The 21,634-nt window shown below is 42.6% G+C and overlaps 2 protein-coding genes across 3 annotated transcripts in view; one reads left to right on the plus strand and one right to left on the minus strand.

Annotated features, from left to right (window-relative positions):
* Positions 1 to 20,570, plus strand: part of dnajc17 (DnaJ (Hsp40) homolog, subfamily C, member 17) — a 37,829-nt gene extending 17,259 nt beyond the window's left edge. The window contains exons 9-11 of the mRNA XM_085766514.1: positions 900 to 980; positions 1,640 to 1,759; positions 20,312 to 20,570. Coding sequence (XP_085622640.1) covers positions 900 to 980; positions 1,640 to 1,759; positions 20,312 to 20,437 — 327 coding nt within the window. The 3' untranslated portion in view covers positions 20,438 to 20,570. The remainder of the gene's footprint in view (positions 1 to 899; positions 981 to 1,639; positions 1,760 to 20,311) is intronic.
* LOC146964181 (cdc42 effector protein 3) lies at positions 7,657 to 9,986 on the minus strand. Of its 2 annotated transcripts, none has more exons than XM_085766515.1 (2): positions 9,878 to 9,967; positions 7,657 to 8,290 (listed from the first exon to the last, which is right to left on the minus strand). In XM_085766515.1, exon 2 carries the CDS (start codon positions 8,278 to 8,280, stop codon positions 7,660 to 7,662), a length of 621 nt encoding a protein of 206 aa, XP_085622641.1. In that variant the 5' UTR covers positions 8,281 to 8,290; positions 9,878 to 9,967; the 3' UTR covers positions 7,657 to 7,659. The 2 variants fall into 2 exon arrangements, 1 of the variants encoding a protein (XP_085622641.1); XR_015034689.1 differs by having other exon boundaries at positions 8,284 to 8,411; positions 9,878 to 9,986.
* Positions 20,571 to 21,634: the final 1,064 nt, after the last annotated feature.

A 21,634-nucleotide genomic window follows, 5' to 3' on the forward strand; every position in this document is an offset into this window, starting at 1 on the left:
TGTTCAGATATTTATGTTTTATGAAACAGAGGCCTTTTGAGAGTCTCCTTTGTCACTGTTGGCTAGCTCCAGAGTGTCCTTAGTAAGAATTAGCATTCCTGGACTTTCCCGTTCCCAGAAAGCTACATTTTCATGAGACGGTCAAAGGCCACGTCCAGCCTCCTTTCTGCTCCGAGGCCCCCACTTCGGCTGGAACGAGGTTAATGATACAAGACCTTGGTTTAAGGTGATACAAACCCTGAAGAATAAAAACAACGTTGCATTCAACAGAGATTTAGTTTGGGTCTGTCCTGTTTTTAGCCTTCCTCCTCCTCCTCCTCCTCCTCTTAATCCTCTTCTCTTGGACAGAGGCAGATCCTACATAGACTTCAGCAGAGGTCAGGAAATGACTGAGATGCTCTTCACCCTGATCCATCTTTTTTGGCCAACCTTTCCTCCCTGTTCTGATTTGAGTCAGCGAGCTGGACGGCCGCCATATTTGCTTCCAGCCTCCATGCCAAAAATATCATTCGTCAAATGTCGTCAGTGTACAAGGAGTAGCTGAAACGATGACATAAAGTATTGCCTCCTGTCTCTTTTGAGAAGTCTCAGAGGCCTCACTTTAGTACATGATGTTACTCAATGTTCTTTGCAGCATTACTACTTTAGCCTCAAACATACAAACCCTATCATTAGAGATTTGGTTCAATAACCAAACACATATTGAATCCAAACTTTTTTTTTATTGGCCAGAAGTCTTATTATATTCACCAGTGTTTTGAGTTTTTGAGTCTGCATATGCTTTGTGTTTTCATGGTTATGGGTTGTGCTGTAAAAGGAAATACTAATTTGAATGTTCTGCATTTCTCCTCTTCCTCTTCTTGCCCTTCTTCTTTTATTCTCCTGTTCCCTACCTCTAGTATGGGGATGTTTTGAATGTGATCCTATCCAGCAAGAAGAAAGGAAGCGCTGTGGTTGAATTTGCAACTGTGAGAGCAGCTGTAAGTACATACCTCTTCCCCCAGTCTCTGTCCCCATTTGTTTGTTGTCCAATAATGAAAATCTTATCCAAAGTGGACATTTGCACAGAACCACATTTGCGTACCACTCGCTCGCCTCCAGAGTCTCTGATCACCTGCTGAGTTTGATTATTACGAGGAATGACACCTGTCACAGACGTCCTGGCCCCAGGACCATATTTGCAACCTAAACCGATGTTTTTGTTCTTGATGTTCATTGAGATCTCTGTGCTGATGGAAACCATTGGACGGAAGGATTTGAGCTATTTCATTGTTCCCCACTGTCTGGATCCTCAGGCCCTTTGTCCTAATGGTGTACTTTTCTATTGTGGCTTCCTCACCGCGGCGTGTGGTTTCCCTCCAGGGAAACATGTCTGCCAGTTTACTAGGACCCTGGTTCAGGGTCTGCGGTCTCTTCCTGCCCATCTCCAAGTTCTAGCTCCACTCTGGGAGTCTGCCCGGTTATAATTCAGCTTTGTCCAGGTCTTACATGTGTTTTCTATATGTCTACTTTACCAACTGTCCCCGTACGTGTGAGACAGATAAAAAGACGACCTTAACAGATATTGAGAGAAAGAGGAATAGTTTTTCTAGCCTGACATAATGAGAGAAATGTTTTTTATTTGATTTTGTGTGTTTAGGAGCTGGCAGTGAAGAACGAATGTGGCCTGAGTGGAAACCCCCTGAAGATTTCATGGCTTGAAGGACAGCCCGAAGTTATTGCTCCAGCATCTCAGCCCGGCCAGTTCATGTCTTCACAGGTACCGTATAACACGCAATACTCCCCCTCCCTCATAAAGCATGTCACAGAGCCTTCCCATGTACACCACTTCCAACACAAATACTACAGCCTAAACACTGCCCCACAAAGAGAGGTATGTAAACCTTCGGAAGGTTTTATTTTCATATCAGCGGTGCAAATATTGCTCCAGTGCTCGCGCTCACCTCGTCTGGCCTAGAACAATGTGTTTGGTTAAACTGACCGCAGTTTATTTGCTTTGGAGTGGTTTGGCGCTGGCTCGGCACCGGCCCAAAGCCTCTGGTCAGCCACTCATTCACGGGCCTGACCTGGGAGACCCCAGGAATGCCTTACTTCACATAACAACCCAGGAGACGCAGTTTACAATAATGGTAGCCTGGCATGTGAGACTGATTAACCGTCTGCACTTGGGCAAGTGAACTCGTGCGTTTGTATTTCTGTTGATAATAAAGAAATAAATGAGGGTTTTTTTTTTTTACTTTTTGCAGGCCAAACATTTGCAGCACAAAACTGTTCTTTATTGAGTAACAACTGTCTTAAAAACTTTTCCCTCTGATGTGTTGCCACTTGTGATTTGGCAATTGCAGCAGAACATATTGCAATCGCCACTTTTTTTGATTAATTTTGCACATGTAATATTGTCTTGTCTGCTGCCAGACACCAAAGGTACATTAACTCCATCTCAGACAGAGTAATCTCATTTCAGATGTATCCACTGAGAACCAACAATGCTTTTCTTTCTTGTCATTAGATTATAGTACGAAGGAATGCTTTATTTCCACTGAGTCCATTTTTATCTGCCTTATGTACAGATCTTTACATTTGGGGGGATTGCAGATGAATAAACTCTCTCCCTCTGTTAACCGAGCAGCCACTGAACTGGGTTTCACCCCTCAGCCAGGTGCAGTGTTGCAGATCCTCTTGTCAGGACTAGCATCTAAGACCCAGCCTGCACACTGGGACTTGTCGCTCTAATCTCTTCAAATTTCATTATGGTAACACAGTTAGCTTCACAAATATCCATATTTGATTGCTTCATCCATGTTTTCTTTTGTTTTTTAACATTTTGTCCTGCACCTGAGAATGAAATCATTATCACCACCGGATAATATTCGCATTAGCCCTGAGCAAGAAAACTTCTTGCTAAAGAGGCCCCACATGACATGACATTCATCTCCTCAGATTCCTATTCTGCTGTACACCAACCCCCCCCCCCCCTTCTCCCCTCTTCACTGCCCCACACCAGCCAGCTGGAATCACATAGCAGCAGCTTGGGCGAGGACTTGCTTCTTTAACCTTGTCAATCCAAACATAGTGCTGGGAGAGTCCAGGTCTCACCACAGGGAGCTCAGAGACACACATGAATGACTTCAGCCTCAGCTTCAGTTCCCGCTCCGGTGGGCTTGATAAACTAATCTGGGGTCAATGTTTGGGCCCTAATGGAGTAAGGGCCACAAATCCCAGCCCCCCTCGAAGACCCCCCCCCCTTAGGGTCCGGGGACCTTGAACATAATTAACTGCACTGTGATGTGATTGTGACTGCTCTCTCAGACACAGAGAGGCCCGTTGAACCGCTGGCTCTGTTTTTGTTCTGCCTGTTGAGAGAGTAGATAAAACCAGTTCTACTACATTCACCCACTTTTTCTCACCATGGATATTAAACATTTTCACAATAGGGAAGGGCCACATCATCCACACTGTGTGAAATTGCTCCCCATGCTCCAGACTTAATTTCGACCTCTCTATTGGGAATGGATCTGGTTTCATCTCCAGACGGTTCTTTGTTATGTTTTTACCCTTTGACACAGTGAGTGAGAGATTGGGAAATGGGCAGGTTATGAAAGTTTATAAAAGTGCTTAAGTCATTGTCATAACAGAAAAGATTAGTTTTCATATTGTATTGTACCACAGTGAATCTTGAATGAAGCACAGTGCTTGTTGTTTGATATTAATTTTGGCATACACCAGACACAGTGTAGGCTCAGCTGATGTCTTCCAAAAAAACAGGTCTTTATGAGAGCTGTAAATAAAAGCTGCATCATGATAGTATTTCATGTGTGGCCGTCTGTATGGATTCCACAGAGTCTGACTAATAATTCATATCTCACTTCCCGGCCTGTCTTGGACATGGAATCACTATCTAACCATCTGTTTTCTCCTTGCCAGACGTAGTGTTTGTGTCTCCCGAGATATGATGCCATCATTAATCACCGCGACTTGATTCATGGTTTATTACGTAGCTTAGCGTACCGTATTATTTAAAGTGCGTCTATTGTAAAGGATTTAAACTGAAGCTTTCTGTGCCTGCTTCTTCCATCTTGAGCCAGAGAGTTATCGCAAGCTTGACACGACACAGACCAGATGCGGCAGATCAGCTATTCTAGGATTATTTTTCCAGCCCGTCAGTTTGCTGGTGCTTGAAAAGTGCACTCTGACCTAAAATAGCCCCTGAGTTTAGAGGAGATGCGCTGTATGTGGCCATGCTGGTGCCATATTCAGCCCTGATAGGGGATAATGGACGTCTGGATGTTTTTGTTATTATTGTTTACTTTGTACCTAATATTAATACTGTGTGGCAGGTTTGGTGGAACTATTAGAGGCTGGACTTGTTGGTGATGCACTGTCTGGACTTCATGGAACAAAAGACCACACAGTTTACAGAAAGGATAAACTGGTTTAGGGTAGCTTGTCATGCACAGCTTTTGTTTTCTTTTCCCCATTTGAAACAGAATTAATTTCCAAAATTTCCAAATGATTGCGTTACACCCATGTACCTTCAGTTCATCATGTATCTCACGAGAAGGGAAGGCTGTAGTGGACTGGGTTGGCCCTAACCATGTATAGTTTGATAATATGTTCTGACATGATACAGACAGTATAAACAATATCAGTTTTCACAAAATCCCCTTTTGTGTGTGAGCCCATGTGAAAACATACAGTATTTTTCAGTAGTATAAGGTTGTATGGAGTCACAGAGGGGCCATAAAATGAATGAATATGTTAAAGAATAAGAGAATACATGGAGGAATAAAAGAAAGAATTATTAAATGTGGAAATATAAATAAACATAAAATATAAAGAATATATATTTTTTATTTGTTACCAAAATAACACATTTTTCTTATATCTTTTAGTTTTTAGTCATCCATGTATTTTTATATAGTGTGTTAATAAATACATTTCCATATTGTACGTTTCTGTTGCTTTTTCTGTTACAAGAGGAAAAAGTATAGGGATAAAAAAAAAAAGTTAAATTAAGATATACTGAAAATCTTTTTTTTTTGTATGAAAATAACTGAAAGTACCTGTATTGTTTTTTTATATTTCCATTTCTCATCCTCAGTCGGTTATTCCTCTTTATATTTCAACATTTATTATCTCATCCTTTTGCAGATTTATCCTCTATATGGTATTCCAGTGACTTCATAAGGTTGAACTGGGAGATATAATTATAGTCGAAGGACACGTCTCTTATTTTCCAAAACAATGTTTCTAGGTTTCTTAGTTAGTACCTGACAAAATAAATAACTCATTACAGCTACTCCACGGTGAGATGACAGGGTTTCTTGGTAATCTGTATGACAGTGAGTTTAGACTTTTGCATGGAGTGAAGTGGTACCAGATGTGATTGGGATACTTCACAGCTCGGCCAGTTTGTGCAGTGCAGACAAGATAATTTGTTTTCAATTACAGGCTCTTTCTTCTCACATCAGTCATGTGGCTGAACTCATGTTGAGCTTAACTTTATGTGATTCTTCACACTGAGGGCTCTTGTATAGTTTGCAGAGTCATAAGCGGCTAAGGGCTCTTGTCTGCAGGAAGGCTTTCTATCCAGTTCATTTTAGTTTTGATATAATGCCAGAAGTTTTCTTTAATCAGTTCTATCTTTAGTACATAAAATACCATTTTTAATAGCATTTTTTGAACCCAGTAATTGGTTTGGTGAGTGTCTGTCAAATATATTATTATTCTCTTTTTTTGTTAAGAATAAATGAGGCTTTGATCATAAAGGCTCATTGTAGCAGACGAGAGAAGACTGTCCAAAGTAAAGTCTGTGTGACTAAAAAGCTCTTTCTCCAGCTTATCATGAAAAAGCAGCCTGTATAGAAAAGTCTGACAAATTGCAGACACACCCTGGTTACCCATTGAATGTCATTTCTTTGTGATACAGGTGCACCGAATGCTTAGCAACCCACAAGTTCAAAGTCCGCTTCACAGCACTACCATGACTCTCCATGAAATCCTGCTTGACATGCTTGTCTAATTTAAGTTTGTGTATCTCTTCACCTTGAAATAATATTCTGCTGCTCTGCTCGTAGTGTCGGATGGTCCAAGGCTGTAATTTCTCTGTGGAAGTGACAGACAGGGTTTATTGCCTCCACAGTGGCTTCTGATGGTTACAAAGCCAAATAAATGTCAGTCCATCGGGGTGTGTGTAAACACTCTCATACAAACTTTCAAAATGTTGACACCAGCACTTCTGTCCACAAAACCACCAATCTTGGAATTTGAAACATATTTTTCTTTACTTCCCCAAAAATACAAAGTACATTTTTTTTTCACAAGTTTCACAATGTGTTATTGTCAGAACATATACAAGAAACGGGTGCAGTGATATCCAGTTTAAAATAGGAGATGCCAAAACAGATACACAGTGCAGATGTATCCACAAACATTGCCGTGTCTGTTAGGACATACATAGAGTTCTAAATCTATTTGTAGGAGCGGGACACTTGTGGTTTGTTTATTTTGCAGCACGACCCATGGGGCACCTAGGAATTTGACTGGTTCTGGTTTTGCCCCGCAGCCTTTTGGCCACCTCCCACTAAGGCATAGACAGTCCTGACTCTCTCCTCTCTCCAAACCTGAGGAACAAAACCCGAGATCGTCTCCAAAAATCTCCGTTTGACAACGCGTGCTTACACGTATACAGGTGTCTCTCTTTGCACTTGTGTGCCAGTGCGTGTCTGTGTGTGTGTGTGAGATGCAAGCATGTCTTTTTCACGTGTCGGGGGCCTGTTTAGTCAGAAGGTAGTGTTTAAAACCTCATCAGGACTTGTGCTGCAGTAATGGATGTCTCTGGTCCTCCTCCCTCGACACCCCCTGCATATGTGGAAGTATCACGTTACCCTTTACCACTTTCCCTTTCGTGCGCCACTCACCAGAGCATCGGACTCTGATTTGCAGCTAAGCAAACAGCTTGCTCCAGCCCTTTTCTTCTTCTTCTTCTTCTTCTTCGTCTTCTGAGGTCTTGGACCTGTGGCCTGGGTTGGTCCGCAGCCCAACCTGCCACCACTGGCTGGTTTTTATTGGAAGCAGAGCTAAGTGTTTGTTTTCACTGCGTGGGGAGTGATGGGGGGTACCTTAGCCCTACCTTTGAGTGGGGCCTCTGGGATGCGTGCGGAGGAAAAATTGCCCTCTGCACACAATAGATTGGCAAGCACGCCAAGAGCCAAGACATCACAGCTCGAGGACCTTGGATTCCAGCCGCAGCTTTTCTTTTCTTAAACACAACACTCTTAAGTCTTAACAGCCGTTTTCAGCGCAGCGCTGTGTGGTTTGGGGGATTACACTAGCAAAGGAGGGAAGTGAAGGAAGGTAAAAATGTCTAGCTTGGAGTTTGACATCAGACAGGGTTTCATTATGAATCTAAGCAGATCATTAACTTTGTGTAGGTTGCGTATTTAATTTTTCAGTCTAACCTTTCAGACCGGATTGTGCGTATTCTTTTACAAATGTCAGTTCTCTTCCAGAGGCTTTTAGTCACTGGGATAATAGAGACACATGTATAGGTTCATTTGAACAAGTAAGATCACTGATGGATTGTGTTTGTCCATGAAGTGTGTCCATCATGATTTGGATCACTCTCCCAGTTGATTATAAGAGCCGTCCTGTAATTGTCTAATTGTGCAGTTTGTCCATCACCTGCAGAACATCATCCAGGATCGAAGGGCCCAGGTCCAGGCTAAAAGAAAAGCCACTGTCCTCGTCCTTTATCTGTCCGTCAGTTTTGTCACAGATGTCAGAAGAGTCTCCGTCCTTGTCTGAACTCACGCTGCCCCGACCCAGGCTGTGACTCTGGTTGTAAGCGACGGCGTTCCCCCTCTGGTACCCGTCCGTCTTTTCTCCCTCCTCTTCTCCGTCTTCACTGTCCAGCAGCGGCATAGAGCTGCACTTCTTCCTCTTCTGGGAGGCGTTGTGCTGGTGGCCGACCGACCAGTCCGGGCTCTCGGAACCGTCCGTCCCATCCAGGTTGAGGCGGGGGGGCTTCGGCGGCGGAGAGCAGGCCATGAAGAGGTTCTGCTCGCTCTGGGAGCTTTGTAGGAGCAAACTGTGGCCCATCTTCAAGAAGGACAGGTCTCCGAAGCTGTCCGTATGGGCACCTCCGATATGCGAGAGGTGGCGGAAATCAGCCAGCGGCAGGCTGATCATGTTGACCGACAGCACCTCCCGCCGCTTGGAGCTCCTGCTGGACCAGCGGCCAGAGGACGGCTTCCTGTGGGACTGTGTTCTGAAAGGCATCTTGGGAGATCTGGTTGAGATGGGCTGAATGTTCTTATATATTCAAAAAGGTCCTCTTAGTCTTTTGTATGTCCTCGTTTGTCCAACAGCGAATTTCTAGGCAGTTGTGAAGTTCAAAACCATGATGCCATCTGCAACAAATCACAAAAGAGCAGAAATGATTAAAGATAGAGCCTGGTGGCAGATTTTCTCTGAAGATAATTGATAAAACCTTAAATCAGTTTTTTGATAACCCAGGCTTCCTCCTCATATTGTTAGAAGATGGAGCAGGTCTGTGCTTGTCATGAAATTCAGCACCAGATGTAAGTACTGGACTGTACGAGCCTGCCTGATGTGAACCGACAGCCATTGTTTAGAGATTGCACCTGCTCCACTTGATTTCGCTCTAATGAAATGCAGTGTTATTTGGCAGCAGGGGGATGTTCCAACAATGCTTTGAAGCTCTCGTTTCTAAATATTTGCTTTTCAAATGAGAGTGTTTCCCGTAATGCAGGTGTGGTCTTCTGCAGATCCTCCAAAAGACGTCTGTTAGCTTGCTCAAGACTTCCAGTAACAAAAGCAATAAAAGTTGCAGGAAAAACAATTACCAATCGGGAATCTGCATTTAAGCGCGTTGTATCTCTTTTTTATATTTTCAGGAGAGCCTGAGGTTTTACTGTTATTTGTCAGAAATCACAGTGATAACTAAGCATATGAACATGTGTTTACCATTTTCTGAGGAAAGTACAAATAGCAGGGATACAGTCAGTTTATTCTGCTGTGGTGTGAGAGGTATGCAGTGACTCTGGACGTGGAAGTTAATAAAATGAAATATTCTTATTCCACAAATAACATCACACTGCAGCCAGCCATAATGTTTCAAAAATAAATACCACTTTGTAGTTTGGAGATTTTATATTTTTCAAATTTCACTTGAAAGGCTTGGACTTGAAGGAAACATATTGGTTAAAATGAAATGATACAATAACACTTGAAATGAGAGTGAAACATGGTCAAAAAGAGAACCTCCCCCCTTTTTTTTTTGCATTCCGTGACCTGTAATCATTTTATTGAGTAAAGCAGAACTCAGTTCATCAGCGCTGGCATGTCGATTAGATAATCTGCTCAGTGTCTGTGATTTTATGGTCTCCCAAACAGCTTTGCCCACATTAGGTCTGTGTTCGTGACTTGAAACACGCACTCTGTAAATTTGTAAGTCACTATAGCAAACAGGTTTTGTTGGCTTGTAAAGGTTTTATCGGCACTTTAGTAGCAGCGGGAGATTGGAGAGCATGGACACAACAGCATTCCTTTCCAAACATGTCAGTTTGGCCAAGGAGGAGTCTTCGGATTTCAGCCATGAGTATCATGTTCAGGAAACACTTCATAACCAAGTAAAAATTAAAGTAGTCCATTAAAACAGATTGGCCAAGGAACACTTTTTAATAGATCATTCTCAGGGCTGCCATACACAATCCATCTTCAGGACAGATGTGGAATCTGTCTGATCAGCAACAAGTTAAAAGCAATCCAATTCAAGATTGTTCTCTTCATACAGCTGTTTGTCTAACAGGGTGATGAACAGCAATAGAAAAAAGACGGACGTTTGAATCCTTACCTGTTTCGCCGAGCAAATAGAAGGCATTTGAATCCCACACATGCACACACGTCTCTGTCAGGAAACTAGGCTGTGTCTACCTGCACACCCTGACAAACTCCCTCGGCATGATGGGACTTGTCCAGTCATTACAGGGAAGCTGTTGTTGCACAGTCTTGAGACAGAGCGAACAAAAACAATGCGTTAAAACAGCATTGTCTTCAGAGGGTCAACTTTGACATTAGAGTGCAGCAGTTAATACAGTCCACACTCCACAGTGACTGCAAGGAGACCGTTTCTTACCTTTGTCCATACTGCTACTTAAATAGGTGTGTTCAGTCCTTGGACATTGCAACCTTTTTTTTTTTTTTATCCTTCCCAGTGTCAACTCCCACTGTAGCCTTGCAGAAGTCTCCAGGTGTGTTGCTGGGGAAAGTCTTCTAGAGAAAAGAGATAAGGCAGATAGGTAGGATCAGAGTTCAGGAGTGCTGGGGCGTCCAGGTGGAGGCTTTTCCTTCAGGCTAGTCTTAGTTTATATTTGCTGTCATCCCCCTTCTGAGGAACGTCTGCCAGCCGTCAGATGATATCATCCTGTTTGTGGTACGTGTCGGACCTTTAGTCATAAGGTATAAAGTCATTCCTCGCGGTTGTTTGGCAGCACCCATTACATTACCTGCGGGTTACACACAGTAGCAGCTGATTTTAGTTCCTGTGATGTTGACGCCACCGGCTAATTCCCCCCTCCTCCCCCCCTCTGGCTGAATGATGAGTGTCGGTGGGAAGGGCAACAGAGGTTGAGTTTGAATAGGATTGTGAGTGCACAACAAGTGGAGTTTGTGTAGATGTGTGCTTATGTTTAGAAAAAAATAGGAAGCCACAAGTGAGTGAGCAAACCCAGAGCAGGGGGGTTAATTTATCTCTAATCTCCATGTCATTGTCCCCCCGCGCTGCCCATTTCCTGGTTCCTGGCCGTTGTTGGCTCGCCTAAAGCCTCTGAGTCGGCCCCCACTCTGCAGGCCCTTCTGCCTGACTGGAGGCCTATAGCTTCTCTAAGTCACCAAAGCATACTATCGCACACAGACATGTATGGACAGGCGCGGCACGACGGGGGTTACACAAGAGAGATAACATGTTGCGTTTCCAATTCTCACGTCTCCAGCGTGTTGTCTTTGCCCTCTGGAATGCCGGAGTAATACTGGAAATTGTGTCACAACAGCAAAACTCCTTTCAGCTCTGTGGAATTCATCATAACTGGCGGGGTTAAAGCGTTTTGTTGGGCTTTCACAGGAAGTAATTGCTACTTGCACGAAGGGCACGATAGCTGTTTTTTGTCTTATGGGATAGAAAGACTCTTGTTTATACTTCAGGCTTGTACACTCTGTGTTTGTGTGTTTTAAAGGAATAGTTCAGCAAAAAATGAAATTCATTATATTATTCATTATTCATCATTGCTTATATGTGAATCAATAGTGCCCGACACAAAAAGTCCATAAAACTACACAAAAACCCTGTAATATTCCTCCATACTGCTTGTCCACTGCAATCCAAGTGTCCTGAAGGGATATAGTCCAGAGTTTACTTGAAATTACGCCATTTAGGACATTTCTACAGCCTGCTACTACTTGGATTGCAGTGGATGAGCAGTATGGAGGAATACTACTAATAGTACTACGAACTGGCCTCCTGGGTCTCCAGATGCACTTTGAGGAATCTGGAGTATTCATCAGCATGAGGGTGAGCCAATAATGACTGAATTTCATTTTTTGGTGAACTATTCCTTTAAGCGAGACATTAAAATCACAAAAAGCCGTCATTTTGATATTTTTTTTATTCTCATAGTGAACATCTTCTGTAGGACGGAGAGATACAGAAGATCCTTCATACCTACAGACATCAGCCTTTTTAATACTTTTATTTTTTCTAATAGATGAGCTTCCTGACAAATGAATTTCCCTCTTGGGATGAATAAAGTTATTCCTATCCCATCCTATTCTTAACACTGTGTTCCCTCAGGAAGGAGGACATGGCGGCTCTGAATCCCTCCGTCCAGTCTCACCGCATCCCCTTGTTCGCTAAACTAAAGCTAAACATGCAGGGTGTGAAGGAAATGGACCACTCATGTCTTTTATTTGACTATTCCTCCGGTCCTTTCAAATTGATCCAAAACACAATAGGCGTGCCGCCTGATCCTCTTGTTCTCCCGCTCTGAACCGTAGTGCCAGAACAGTCTGCAAGACCAGACACAATTACTCACGCAAATGAAATTATCATAACATTTACTCAAGACTGAAACAGAACATTTTTGTACATCTCTTCTGAGAAACCCCCTCCTCCCTCCACCTACGACCACAAAGCTGCTTTCATGCTAGAAGACAATCAGGGCGATCAGCTGGTTTTATCCGTGGTATCTGGGAATGACCTCACAAGTCTTTCTGTCTGACCAAGGCTGGGGTAACTCTGTTAGCAGCGCTGTCATGCTATGTAGCCTGTGAGCTGACACGTTCAGCCCCGGCTGGATTTCTGCATGAGCCTCTTTTCTGAGACCTGACCATAGCGGGCAATGTGGTTTGATGCAGCTATGCTGGGCCTGAAATCTGGGATGCTGCGTGTTTTTGTTGTTGCAGGATAAAAAGTGTTTCCAGATATTGCTTTGACTGGCGCTAGAAGCCCAAACTGAGGCTTTGGTGGATATTCTTCTGGCCCTTTGTTGTGTGTTCTCCATCTTCCGCTCAATGGAGGCCCTCAGACAGCCGGCACTTAGACTAGATTTACAGCAAGCTGTCTCATTCTCTTTTTTTATGAAAAACATTGTCCAATAATGATAAACACAGGACATACCGTACTCAGCACATTCAGCTCTGCAAAACCATGAAACGAGACGATCGAAACTGGGCCACTACTTTATCTCTGTCTAGTAGCTACTCTTTGTAATCTCCTTTCATCAGCTCTGATGGGAACATTCAACTTAGCATTTGTCATCATCTCAACCGTTGCCTTCTCTGTTTGTCTCCAAACGTATGACTCAATGATGAGCCTTTTGAAGGGCGCTCCAAGAGAAACTCGGCGGTCTGGCTGCTAAGAGGAAGTGTCGACACCGCATGACTGTCACAGCACAGGCCTGACGTCAGTCAGAGTCCAGGTGTGATGCTGCTGAATACCAAATGCCGACTCATCAACGCCTGACAAAAGCTTACAGTATCCTCTAATTGGCTGGATTATTTCACATCAGGGCCAGAACAGCATGCAGGAGAACAGGCTGGGGCATTCATGGAGAAATATATATAGATATAAAGTGACTTAATTTTTGTTTTTATTTTTTTTAAGTATATTTTTTGGCTTTTTCATGCCTTTATTAGATAGGACAGTTCAGAGTGTGACAGGAAATGGGAGGCAGAGAGGGGGGGAATGACACGCAGGATAGGGCCGTCCGACGCGGGACTCGAACCGGGGCCGCCTGCAGCGAGGACTATAGCCTCTACACATGGGGCGGGTGCTCTACCAACTGAGCTGAACACTGCCCTGTGACTTTATTTTTTTAACAAAACATCTGATGACCTATATCGTTCTTTAAAGCACAGCATGAAGTTGGCAATGGAGAGTGTGACAGGATGGGATAGCATTGAGCCAAGCCTTAGCCCAACCTGGTGGGGGAGGAGGCGTCACATCGAGTCACTCCTGTGTCTCACTGGGCTCCTGAACATGTGGTTTTGGCCTTATGCCTTTCCAATATGATATAGCATAGCATGTTTTTTTTTTTATTGTGGGGCATATCAATTTTTTGACCTGATAGAAATGATGAACCTTAAACCTTTTTAATATTACTATCATTATTAGAATAACATTTCCCTATTACTTTATTTATGTCACATCATCACTGTTTATTGTAGTTGCAACACAGATACATACAGTACTACATCATGACAAATATTTTAGCATTATACACTTTTAGAAGAATTCTGGTAGGGTTCAGATGGAAAATACATTAGAGCTGCATTGTCTCACGTTAGAATCTGGAGCCCTTCTCCTGTCATTCTCAACAGCCAAACGTCCAATAAAGGCAGAAATCCACCTCCAGAAAATAAAAGCTCTATACTGTAAAGCAAATTATACATAGAAATCAGGTACTTGAGTTACTGTTTTTCCTGTCTTTTTTGTAGGGTTTTGCAGCAATTTGAAAAGTTTAATGCACATAACATGCTGCTGTTTTTTCCCCCAGAGAAGGTGGGCGGTCATTGAAAACTGGGAATGCACTGCTCTGTCTCCTGGCACCCAATCTTTAGTAATTATTAAATCACAGCTGTGATATTTGGTTTACTTAGTAGAAGTAAACAGTGTGCTAGCCTTATACTGGCTGTTTGCTCTGCACATTAAATACTGTAGATAAGGAACACATACACAGAACAAACAGACATTTCACTATTGTGTTTGGAACCTTGATATAATTTTCTGTTTTTCTTCTCCTCTCAAAATACCTGAGCTCTTTTTGACATCTCCAAGGTTCAGACTGCATTCTTACCAGTCCCGTGGCCCCTTATGTTTTAATGGGAAATCTTTTGCAATCAGAGGGTTTTTCCCGGAAGGCTCGGATGTGAAAGACATAATTTTGCTTTTACAACGATGTATTGTTAGATATTATAGAGGCCAAACCCCCACGTCTCGCCTATTCTAGGATCCCTGAGCTCATCCATCATAAAGAGAAATGCCAGGGCACCAGAAGTTCAGGTCTTTGCTGCCATTTCTCTTTTCACTGTTTATTTACTTTACTTTAACAGTTTCCAAAGGCACCCTCCATCCCCATCCAACAGGCTTCTCGTCTGTCCAGCCACATGCACACAGGTTTTCACATGACACCTCAGATCCACTCCTTTCCCCCTTCATTTTACCTGGCTGGCTGAAGCTGGCTATATTTTTGGACATATTTCCCAATATAGTTTCAAGTCTGTCTGTAAATTCTCCAGCCTGCTTATGAATAATTGACCTGTACAATAGTGTCAGTCACAGTCAATCATCTGAATATGTGTTCACTAAGACTACATGTGCAGATTTATCTTAGACCTTACTGACATAAAAGCAGGTTCAGTCCTGCTGTTCCATTCACAAACCAGATGGCAGATCATGTGGAGGTAAAGGGTTAAACACAGGAAGTACATTTAAGCTTTAATTCCCATATAGTGTTTATTCTTCCCTAAGAAAAACACTATACTAGACTAGACCTTTATGGTGGTCAAAGTAATCACCTTTTTATGATCCTGCCTAATAGTGAACTTTGAATGAGCTGCAGAGAAATGGCAGACGGGACTTTTGCTTTCTTTCTGTGCCGGTCACAATGAAGTGGTTGTTCCCAGTCAAGCTGCTGCAAGAGATCTACAAGTCTAACGCATGCAGATGCATCCATGCCAAGCAGGGATGATCACTGAGAGGTTTGATGAGTATGAAATTTAGGGATGCACGATAACTATTGGTACCAGTGATTATCGGCCAAAATAATAATAATAGGATAATAAGTCCTTTTGCCCCCTAAGTTGATTTGAAACAATGTTTAATGTTGATTTTTGGAGAGTCATAACTGTTCTTGTTTTTGTTGTGATTACAACAGTAGTGATGTCGGTTAGATTATATGATTTTGTTAAGTAAAAAACAGAGCTTTAATGTTCTATTCATCTTTACGCACTACTAGGGATGTTTATTTATTTAACCTTTATTTACCCAGGCAAGCAAATTAAGAACAAAATTCTTATTTTCAAGTGCTGTCACGATTATAGATTTTTTCAGTACGATTATTATCATAGAAATAATCATGGTATTACGATTATCACAAATTATTATGATTCAATTAATTTCACAACACTATGAATGTGTAAAATCAAATGTAGTCAATATAACTACATTGCTCGTTAAATACACAAAATATTTTAAGTATCTATTAATATAGGACCAATTATTAACCCCCCAGGGGAAATCATTAATTGTCTTCCATACCAAATGTTTAAGTTTATTTTAATAGTTTTTTTGTTTGTTTTTAAATTACAAATAACATTAAAATTCCTACCAGTTCAGTGTTACGGTATCATATTATAGACCAGTATCTGTGCATTTACCTTTACTTTGGTGCTGATCTGCCAATATGGTTCCAACATAATCTTTTTTTTGGAAAGTGACAGTATTTAGGAAGCTTTACGATTAATTAATTGTGGCGTTTCATATCGCAATATTGTGAAAACACATCCCTATTCACTACATCTTAGCCTTTCTTAAGCTCAGGTGTGTATATCGATATTGGCATCGGTTTTGAGAAGCAGGAAGTTGTTGGTCATCAATATTGATGGAAAAAAAACATTATTGTGCATACTTAATAAAACTGTCATGACCACTGTCATCAAAGAGAAGAAGAAAGGTGTTGTGGTAGAGCTCCAGAGACCTTTAAAGGAGTTGTTCACTTGTTTGTAAGTTCTGCTCGTCTTATTATGAACAACCGTTTACTTCCCCGTCTAAAAGAAACACCACAACTTCAGCCTCAAACATTGTTCCTTTACTCTCAAAGAGCTGTCTGAAGCAAAGCAAACTCTTCTGCTTCTGTTTCTATCACTTGTTTTCTTCTGCTGCTTTTCCTGCTAACCAGCTCTAGGTCTCTAGGTCTAGGCCTTGTCCCTTGTCTCGCTGTAGCGTCCACGCTGCCTTGAAGAGGTGGAGCTGCTGTGAGGACGTATTATATCCTACTGTAAACACAACAAGAAGTGAAGCTCTCAGCAAGATTTGGTAAATAAACAGTTGCTAATGCTAACGTTGGCCATGTAGCAACAGGAAAACTTCAAATTAGCTTGTTAAACTTTTTTTTTTTTTTAAAGCACACTGAAACTGTTGAGTATTCTTGGAGCGGTGGTGGTTATCTCACCATCGTATTCCATTACCATTGCATATTCACACACTCACTCCATCACTACATACTCACACAAAAACACACACACATAAAGAAAAATTGTGTAATTTGCAGCTGATCCCACAAGTTACGCCGGGGGAATGCAGTGGCCACCTGCGCCGAGAGATGCCTCCTGTGTGTGGGAAGGAGAGAGAGAGAGTGTGTGTGTGTGTGTGTGTATACTTATATTGCCTGACTCACAGCACTGCTGGTATCCATGATGTCATTACTGGCCTGGGGTCAGGCTGGGATGTGCTGTTTAGAGGGCCAGCCATGTGCTGATGTCACATAGCTAATCCTCAGCTTGTTTGTCCGTATGCGTGCGTATGTGTGTTTTACAATCATCCTACCTCTGCGGTGGCCTTGTATCCTCCTCCCTTGGCTTTGTGCGGGGGCCCATTGTTTGTGTTCTGCGGTTTCCTACTCACTCTGGAGGCCCAGCCGCACTGCAACACACACACACGCACGCACGCATGCATATATACACACCGAGTATTTAGTTACACAGTGATGCATTGGCTAAACATGTACATTGTAAGTTAACACCCCGGGCAAGGAAACATCCCTCATCCTGCGAAGAAAATGCGTCACATTTGCCCATAAAGCACCTGTTAAAGCTCAGAATTCCCCCTCCATCATTAGCCCCGGTCCAGTCCAACCCGTGACCACGCTGGGTACACAACAGGTCAAGACCATTTAGGAGTTGCGTTAAAGGTGCACTTCACAGTATTGGCCAGTAGAGGGCAGGCCAGGGCGGAGCTACGTCCCGTGAAGAGGAGGGAGCGTTTCTACCGGTTTCCACCAGCACCCGCTTGTGTGCTTGCTTGTGTTTAGTTAAATCCGAAGATGCAAGAGTCATTTATTTACCTAATGTCGTTCGCGTGATATTTCATAGTTACGTGTCAGACAGGGGCTTGAGCTCACATTACTGGAATGATAATAGCAGCTTTCCTCAATCCAGGGGTGAGGGGGGAGGGAGGGAGGGAGCGGGGGGTAACTTCCCCTCACCGACCCTCTCCTCTCCTCTCCTCTCCTCTCTCTTCTTCCTCCACTCTTACCCTCTTTCTCTCAGCACATGGATGCTGGAGTCCCCTTGATGTTTTCCAGATGCCTCAGCTCAGCCAGCGCATTGACAAAAAAAAAACTACGTCTCCTCTTCAAAATCGCTCTCACTTGCTCTCTGTGTCCCTCATGCACACACACACACACACACACACACACACACACACACACACACACACACACACACACACACACACACACACACACACTCACTCTCTCCTGCAGCTCACTGTCTTGTTAAAGAGACACTTCCTTGGCCCAGCAGACTTCCTGGATATAATCCTATAAAACAGTGGCTTACTCTGTGGATGCGTGCCTCGCTCTGCTTTTTAAAAAATGGCACAACTGTGTCTGCGAGTGTCGATTTTAAATTATGGAAGAATGCAAACATACACATTCTGCTCGCATGTTTTCAAAAGTGCCTCCTCGCTTCTTCACAGTCGTTTTTTTTCTTCTTGTACCTGGACGCGTATCCCGGCTTGTGTGTGGCATTTGTAGCCTGTGTGTTTGTGAGGCGTTTGGCCGTCCACCCTGCTTGATTAGCCATTAGGTGGTGGCTGCCCTCTCTGATCCCCTACCTCACACAGTTGGAGAATCTGTCTCTCACACACACACACGCACGCACACACATACACACTGAGTGAGTCGCCTGCCAGGCCTAATCCCAGCCCTCATTTTGGGGTTTAATGACCTCAGGCAGCGGAATTACCCTGTCACAGTTGCTCTGCATGCTGCTGTCTCATGCATGTTCAGCCTGCCGTCATGCTGATGGTAACTGAGATGAGAGCATCTGTCCCAGGCGAACCTCTGCTCCACTCTGCACCCACGGACCCCGTCGTGAAAACAAACAGACAGTGAACGGTGACAGTGGTGTCATTGTTGTCATGCTATAAAATACAGACATGTTGAACTTTTGTATGACTCCTTGCCTGTGTAATGACGCCTAAGACATTTTCCCTTGGAGACTGATTAAGGATCCACTCCACTGCTTTTATACATTAGTTTACTTGTTGGGAGGTCTGAGTTACCCTTTACATAAGACCTTTATTATGGCTCTGGTGGAGCTTTGTCAGGTTCCATATTTGGGGCAGTTATACCGTAGTGTATATGACATTCAGGTTTATTTTAATTATCAATCACTTGGACAGTTTTCTTAATTCAATGACTTATTCCTTGAGCCATAAACTGAAACATGTCAATCACAGCAATACCCTCTAAACCAACAGGGGGTATGGGACCTGTAGGGGGTCCACCGAGGTACTGCAGAGGGGTCGCCAAATTTTTGGTTATTTAGACAGTTTTCTCAAAATTGTTTAGTTCAAAATAAAGATGTCAAGAACAGCCTGTCTGCATGATTATCATGCAGTCGACAGGCACTGATGATATTGGCACTGGTATCAGTTTAGAGGTCTGTTTATCTGTGGCAGTGGCACGGCTCACTGTTTCTGTACATGTTTAAAATAAAAACATTAAAGGAGACATATCATGCCCCCTTTCCACAAATTAAAATAGTTCCCAGGTGTCTTAAAGACATGTCTGTGACATGCTTCGGTCAAAATACCCCAAAGATCAAACATCACAACTTTTCATCTTCTCAAAACAGCCCTGTTCAGAACGGCTGGTTTCAGTGCCTGTCCCTTTAAATGCAAATCAACCACTACTTGCCCCGCCCCACCGCTTCTACCTGTCCCAGGTAGGGGTGGGGTTATGCAAATTCAAAACCTGGTTACATCACTGGAAGACAACTGAGGGAACAGCTCATAAAACCACATGGATTTCAACCTAGGGAGCCAGAAAATTACAGATATTTTTGTCAGTTCTCACATTTTGGGGCCGGAAGGCAAGACAAACACCCAAATATATGTTAAAGAGGGATATTTCTATAATATGTCCCCTTAAATATGTACATGTATTATTTGAATAGCTTAGTACTGAATGCACAATAACAAGGTGTGTTTATACCTGGCACTGGGCCCAGTTTATTATAAAACACAGCTTTATACATTATACAGATACTGCTCCATCTCATCATCAGTTTGGGTGTCCTTGGCCTGAAAAACGTTGAAGACCCCTGCTCTAAACTCAAGCTTTTTACCCAAAAGGCAAAAGTTATTCAATATTTTCCTTGAAAAAATCACTTAAATGATTATCAAAATAATAATAAAAAATAATAAACCTCAGTTTATTTTTATTCTAAGGACATGAAAAACAAGCAAGGCAAATAGGATTAAAATTGTACTGCATGTTGTGTTTGTTATAATAACATTACAATATCACATGCTCTGTGGAGAATTTTAGGAATCTTGCGCTCAGATATTTATGTTATTGGCTAATTCTATCTGTCGTGAAGACGGCAATTACACAGATTGGTTCTTAAGATTATACATGCTTTAAAAACATACACAGATTTGTTGCAGCATTTTCCCTGTTGTACTAACCCGTCTGAGTTACCTTGTTTGACATTCTCTCTTGTGCAGAACTCCCTGACAAACGAGCGTGACTACGAGAGCGTGGTGATGATGAGGATGAGGCAGGCTGCTGAGAGACAGAAACTCATCGAGCAAATGCAACAAGAGGACGAGGAGGAGTCTGCCAGGTCGTAGCACGACAGCACCCAGCTTGCAACCATTAAATGAAAACCTGTCTCAGGCTTTAGTTTCATAAAGCCTCTTAATGTCTTTTGTTATTACATTTTGTATGTTGTTGTGGAAAATTAAACATTTTTAATGAAAGAAACACTTATTTTGAAATGTGTGTGTTCCCCCCTTTATTGACAATGTAGGATGACTGAGGGAGAGACAGAGTAGAGAAGAAGTGAGGGCTCCTGCAGGATTCAGTGTTAAACCATACAGTCCCACAGGTAGGAGTCCCAGCACTGAGTCTGCAGTGAATGAATTTAAAGTATTGTACCAATACAAAGACGCCACATTCAAGGTACAGTACCTGTACATAGTTGACATATTTTTCAACTATAAATTAAGAAATCAGTCTGTTCTGAACAGTCACATGATTATTTGTAAAGCTTAGTTTAGTTATTAATAGTTTCTGTCCTTCTTATCAATCAGTACAGTAGGCCTATTTCAAATCCTTAGAATCTCAAGTGTTGCATTGGGCTCTTTGCACCATCATATTGTAAAATATGGCCCATGTTGCATCTACTGCAGTGTTGCCCAGCAGTAATAAAGTTGTTGGTTAGTTAATGTAAGACCTTTAGAGTTTTAAATCATCCAGTGAATATGTCGTCTTTGTTCACTGTGTTGTAAAAGAGCCAGAGGAGATTGGCCGTGCAACACCACATGTAATCAAAGCGGTGTAATGATGCAATTTGCATCTGTCAACCATTGTCTAGTTAGCTGTGACAACTCATTACCTCATTATTGTAGTCGACCCAATGCAACGCAAAAATCATTCTTTTTCTGCGGATTCATTATAAAACTTAGTGAAGTGTTGTAGAAACCCAGACCACAGAGATCTGGTCTGTCCCTCATGTAGTAATCAAGCTGCAACTGGAACACTAGGTAGGACTTTTATGGGAATTCTTGTGGTCCCATGTGATGAAAAGTGATCATACTCTGGAGGCTCTCCACTGTAGATCTGGTGGTTTAGATGATTGCTCCCTGGGTTTTGTATACAACTTATGTAAAGCTTAACTTCAAGACTTTTCTGTGGTAGGTTCAATATTTGTATGTGATCTCCATTCTGCCCTCTGCAACAAACACACAAAACACACTGCATGGTGTTACTAATCTGGGGGCCATGCCTAGTGACCAAAGAGTAAACATGATTTTGATTTAAGGAAT

Source organism: Trachurus japonicus, chromosome 22 (assembly GCF_045865225.1).
Source record: "Trachurus japonicus isolate A0001 chromosome 22, Traja_1.0".
Lineage (NCBI taxonomy): Eukaryota > Metazoa > Chordata > Actinopteri > Carangiformes > Carangidae > Trachurus > Trachurus japonicus.

Bases quoted from the DNA above. Each gene is read 5' to 3' on its own strand.
- LOC146964181 (XM_085766515.1), bottom strand. From the start codon at position 8,280: ATGCCTTTCAGAACACAGTCCCACAGGAAGCCGTCCTCTGGCCGCTGG.